The 5,000-nt window shown below is 41.2% G+C and overlaps 1 protein-coding gene across 3 annotated transcripts in view; it reads left to right on the forward strand.

Annotated features, from left to right (window-relative positions):
- The window catches only part of LOC138007185 (transmembrane protein 138-like), a 21,479-nt gene that overhangs the window by 5,681 nt on the left and 10,798 nt on the right, over window positions 1-5,000 (forward strand). For all 3 annotated transcript variants that reach the window (XR_011124015.1, XM_068853956.1, XM_068853957.1), the window contains exon 2: window positions 1-102. This exon is cut by the window's left edge and continues 70 nt beyond it. Coding sequence is in view for 2 of the 3 variants with exons in the window: in XM_068853956.1 (XP_068710057.1) it covers window positions 1-102 (102 nt within the window). In the remaining variant the exon portion in view is untranslated. The remainder of the gene's footprint in view (window positions 103-5,000) is intronic.

Genomic DNA, 5,000 nt, shown 5'->3' on the forward strand with positions numbered 1-5,000 from the left:
CAAGCTGGATTAGTGTCACTCCTTATAAGAAAGTTCAAGACAACAATAATTATCTCAGTATCATACTTAGCATTGTCTGTAGGACTTCATGTATGGACCATGGTAAGTGCATGGCAAAAGTAATTCTTGTTTCTTAAGTGTATATTATTTCAGACGTAATCTCAGGGGCAGTGACTTTCATTCTGTTAGACATACCGTACCACAGAATGAACTTATCACAAACTTCTTTCTGGAATCAAACATTGAACAGCTGGCCCCTAAAGTGGCCATTTTTCCTGAAAAGACTTGATTTCCCACACAAAGTTCATTTGCTTTATGTGTAATGGGATAGTGATTTGCAGGGAAGATTTCAAATTCAGGGATTCAGCTAGAGTTATATTGGAAGGCTTCTTATAATGCCACTCTCCAAGTTTCCTCTAGTTTTCTTGGGAGATACACAATATGAACATGTATACATGGTTTTCTTTAAGTTTTTAATTAAGTAGTCGGAGGTTTTTGTTTAAGGTGGTGTGGGGACTTGCTTCCCCAGAAGAAACATTTGGAAATCATACCAGTACTTTAACAACATCTACCTGAGAATGACACTTACAGATTTTACACTGTCTAATGTTAATGCTTTGGTGCGCAGTAAAAGACAATAGACACGACTTGGGCGTAAACGAGGGGCAGGGAATGTACTTGCAAGGCGCGGATAATACCCACCGCCGGTATGGACCATCGGATGAGGGGCCTCTGCAACTAGCTGAGGGGGTGCCTCATGCCTGTATTGCAAGGCGGGCATAGATGCTGGCATAATACCCTGGGGCCAAGTTAACCCACAATCATGGACAAAAGTGTTGAGACAAATCCCCAAAACTAACACTTTCGAACTAACAATAGTGTTTTGTTTTTGAATGAAAACACCTTTTTCATCTGTTGTCATCCCCCTCCCCCCCAAACAATGTTGCAAAAGGCTTCGTGGATGTTTATTTGTTTCCAACATTGAAAAAGGGGGTAGGGGAGGTTACCTTGAACGAGGGGCGAAAGGAGAATTTACACCTAGGGTAAAAAGCGTTGTTCATTTTCATGTGTCTCAACAACTTTTGTCCATGATTGTCTAAATGCTTTTAAGAAAGATAGAAAATGTGCTGTGTACCCAGCATACTTAGTGACAACACTTTTCCACGAAAAGACCGGTCATGCGCATATATAAAGGCAGAAATTATTACATCACAAAGGACTCAATATTGGCGAAAAGTTTTCCACGAAATGGTTTTTCACGGAGTTATCAGTGCGGAAATGCACGCATATTTACGCTTCATTATGGAAAACAATGGCGCCAAAAAAAAAAGACATAGCGAGGAAATACAATATTTCTCGTGCATCGCTTTACCGAATTCTACCGATATTCAGCGCAGGGGATGTCCTCAAAAACTTAGTGAACACGATGAGCGGTTGCTATTGCGACAGATCGATGTCCTTAGAAGACAAGAGGGTTCCTTTTCTGTCAAGAGGCTGATGGTGGAAGCAGGAATAGATGCAAGAACTGTCTCCAGTAAAACCGTAAGGCGTCTGCTACACAGACATGGCTACAAGTACATACAAGCTCGTCGGAAAGGAATCTTAACAGAAGCAGATCACGAAAGGAGGCTGAAATTTGCACATAGGATAAAGCGTGACTATACAAGCGCTCTGTGGACTAAACAAGTCACTTTCTATCTAGACGGGGTTAGTTTTGTACACAAATATAATCCAGCTGATCAGGCTCGATCAACGCAGGGTCGCATTTGGTGAAAACCTGAAGAGGGCCTAAGTATTTGATGCACAGCGAAAGGGTCTCATTGTGGTTCTGGTGGGCGGATGGCCAAGTTCATGGTAGTGATCAGTTTTCGAGAAGGTGTAGTCCTTTGCAAGCAATACGACAAATTGGACGGGCACTACTTTAAAGATCTTGCCGAAAGACAATTTAGCAACATGTTTGAAAAAGCAAACAAAGGGGACTCCAAGCTTTGGATCCAAGACGGAGATCCGAGCCAAAACAGCGCTTTGGCACGTTGCTCCTGGCTAGTGTTGGGAGCCGAACTACTTTCCATCCCTCCAAGGAGTCCAGATATAAATCCCATTGAGAACTTTTTTAAACTCGTAAAAGACCGCTTAAGAAAGGACACCATCGCAAACAACATAACTTGGGAAAGTTTTCCAGCCTTTTCGAAACGCGTAACAGGAACAATATTGAGTATGGATAAGGCTGTAATTGATAAAATTATCGAAAGTATGAACAAAAGAATGGATTTAATCATAAGCAAGAAAGGTCGTAAAACTAAATATTGAGCATTTTATTTCAAGTTATTACAAGTGCTTTTGTTTGATACTTAGCATACTCTTTGTAATATTTGTAAGTTATGATCGAAATTATTGGCATTTGTTTCGTGACACTACGGTATAGCGTTGGAAACGTGCGTGACATTTTAATTAGTCAACTAATAATTGTAAAACAAGTTTCATCTTATGCAACAGAATGGATTAAAAATGGTAATGAACCAACCAAAAATGCGTGACATATTTTGGAAAAGTACCTTCCTGGAAAAAGCAGGTTCACTAAATCGAATCATATACACGGAGTGGAGTACACTGAATTTTTCGTACTCGTTCAATTAAAAATATAACGTAAACAGCGGTGATAAACATTTTAAAAACATGCACTTTATGAACTTGACATTTCGTAATATGCTACTTTCGCACTCGTTTCCAGAAAAAGAAAACAAAAAGAGACAATGAAAAACAAACAAACAAACGACCCAAAAAATCATGCCAAACAAAAACAAAGAATAACAGCGAAAGCACAAGACCTTTTAGATTTGCGAGAGAGCGTGCGTGGTGGTTGACGAAATTGTAGCGCTTTGCTTGACCATTCAAATGTATTACATTTGGAAACTTCGTTTTAAACGGTTTACATTATTTTTAAGTGATGCTAGACGGTTCATATGATGAAATGTTAGAATTTTCAACGGTTCACAACAGTTCACAACGGTTCACATGCCCGATAAAAAAAAGGGGAACAATATCTTTTATCCACGTTGTGTGAACGGATGTGAACCGTTGCAAAGTTGCTTAATGTGTACTGCCTTAACAAAACGTTTCCAATGATAACAATTGACTGCCAAATTCAGTCTTTGTGCATCCACGGTTTCCAAGGGCAACCCACAACGAGTTTAGAAAAGCACTTTTGGCAGGGCGGTATTTCCCGCTGCACCTCTCTCGGAACTTGATAATGCAGCTTCAAATTTCTCCACCTTGAGCACATCATTTCCGTTTCTTGTTGGTCAATAATATTAATCCACTCTTGACATAGATTAGGGGACCTTTTCCTGTGGCAAAGATCAGAGTGTCTCTTTGCAAACAGATGTCGGTAGAGTAATGGACTGCATCACCTTCTAACATAAACAATAGATTGTGCCACGGAATAATTTGCGCTGACCACCTAAAGTCATTTAAAAGGATGCATTCCGCATTTTCAACGCCTACCCAAGCAAACGAACCTGTTGCCGGATTGCAGAAAGTGCGATAGATGACTTTCAGTGGATTTAATAGAAATGATTTCCCGCAGTTTGTGGGTCCGGTCAGTAGCAGGTTTCGGTTTTTGCCTCGGCCGCGCAATAATAACTCGTTCACAGCAGTGCAAAAAAGCTCAACATCATTCCCATTGTTTTCCAAGATCTCCTCGGCACAAAGTCGCCACTGGCCATCGCATCCGTCTACACAATCGCCTTCTCCCGCCTCTTCTAGCAGCAGCATTCTGCTCTTTCGCGAACGTTATATTATATCGTTGGCGTTCTCCATGTCCCACGAAGTCTTCACGATATTGGAGATCACACGTGGCACTCTATTCACAATAAATTCAGCCAAGTCAGTTTTTCCTTCACTTTTTGTTTACTTGCTAATGCCTGAAGTTCAGTAACAGTTGTAATCCCCTTTTCTACGACAATTTCAGACAGTTCAAAGGCAGACAGACACTTTTTTCTTGGGTTGTTTGATTCATTTCGATCGCGCTCACTATCGTCACTGTTTGGAATGTCGTCTCCATCCCCGCCTTGCTCTGAGTCATCTTGTCTCCTAGCACTTTGTCTTCGGCCTCTACTGGCTACATCAGTTCGAGGTTCACCTCGGTTACGTAGATCTGGGTGCCCTTCTCTCTCCTTGAATTCTCTATCAGACTTAGTGACATACAGCCAAGCACTATAGTAATTGTGGTGACGATTCGAGTAGTGCATGGTGATGCCATATGTGCGCTGCAAATAGCGTTTGGACATCATCCACCGCTGGTTTCTGTCCAGTTTGATGGCCAAATGATAATGGTCTCCGTCTTTTCTATGCTTTTCCCGACAGCACACCCACTGAACAACTTTTGCCGTGCCAGTCAAAAAGGACTCTACGATAGCACGCGTGAAGACTTTGCGAGTTGGAAATTTCGCCATGTCTGCCTGACTATAGGTAACCAAGTACACACTTCGAAATTGTCTTTCGGTTAAGCACTCTTCTTCGAAAGAACTGGTGTTATTACTTTCGTAACACTGTAGCAAGTCCTCCATGGCAGTGACTTTGAGTGCTCCTGATCAGAGGACTAAATACTAACCAAATTACTTTCCTGTGCACATGCCATTTCCATAATATGAAATGCCTAACAAGAACAATTTCACCCAATTGTTATTCTCCTCACTGTAAATAACATGAAAATGGCGAAAATAGCAATTTGTTTCCCCCCTTTTTTTGTCAAGACAAAATAATTTTTATGCAAACGTCACTAGCTTGCCGAGAAAAACACCTTGCAGACAATGTATAGTATACCAATTGCTTCTCGCTCGGAAAATCATGGACAAAAGTGTTGAGACAAATCCCAAAAACTAACGCTTTCGAACTAACAATAGTATTTTGTTTTTGAATGAAAACACCTTCTTCATCTATTGTCATCCCCCTCCCCCCTCCCCCCCTTCGCCCCCAAACAATGGTGCAAAAGGCTTTGT

This window comes from Montipora foliosa, chromosome 6 (assembly GCF_036669935.1).
Source record: "Montipora foliosa isolate CH-2021 chromosome 6, ASM3666993v2, whole genome shotgun sequence".
NCBI classification, from domain to species: Eukaryota; Metazoa; Cnidaria; class Anthozoa; order Scleractinia; family Acroporidae; genus Montipora; species Montipora foliosa.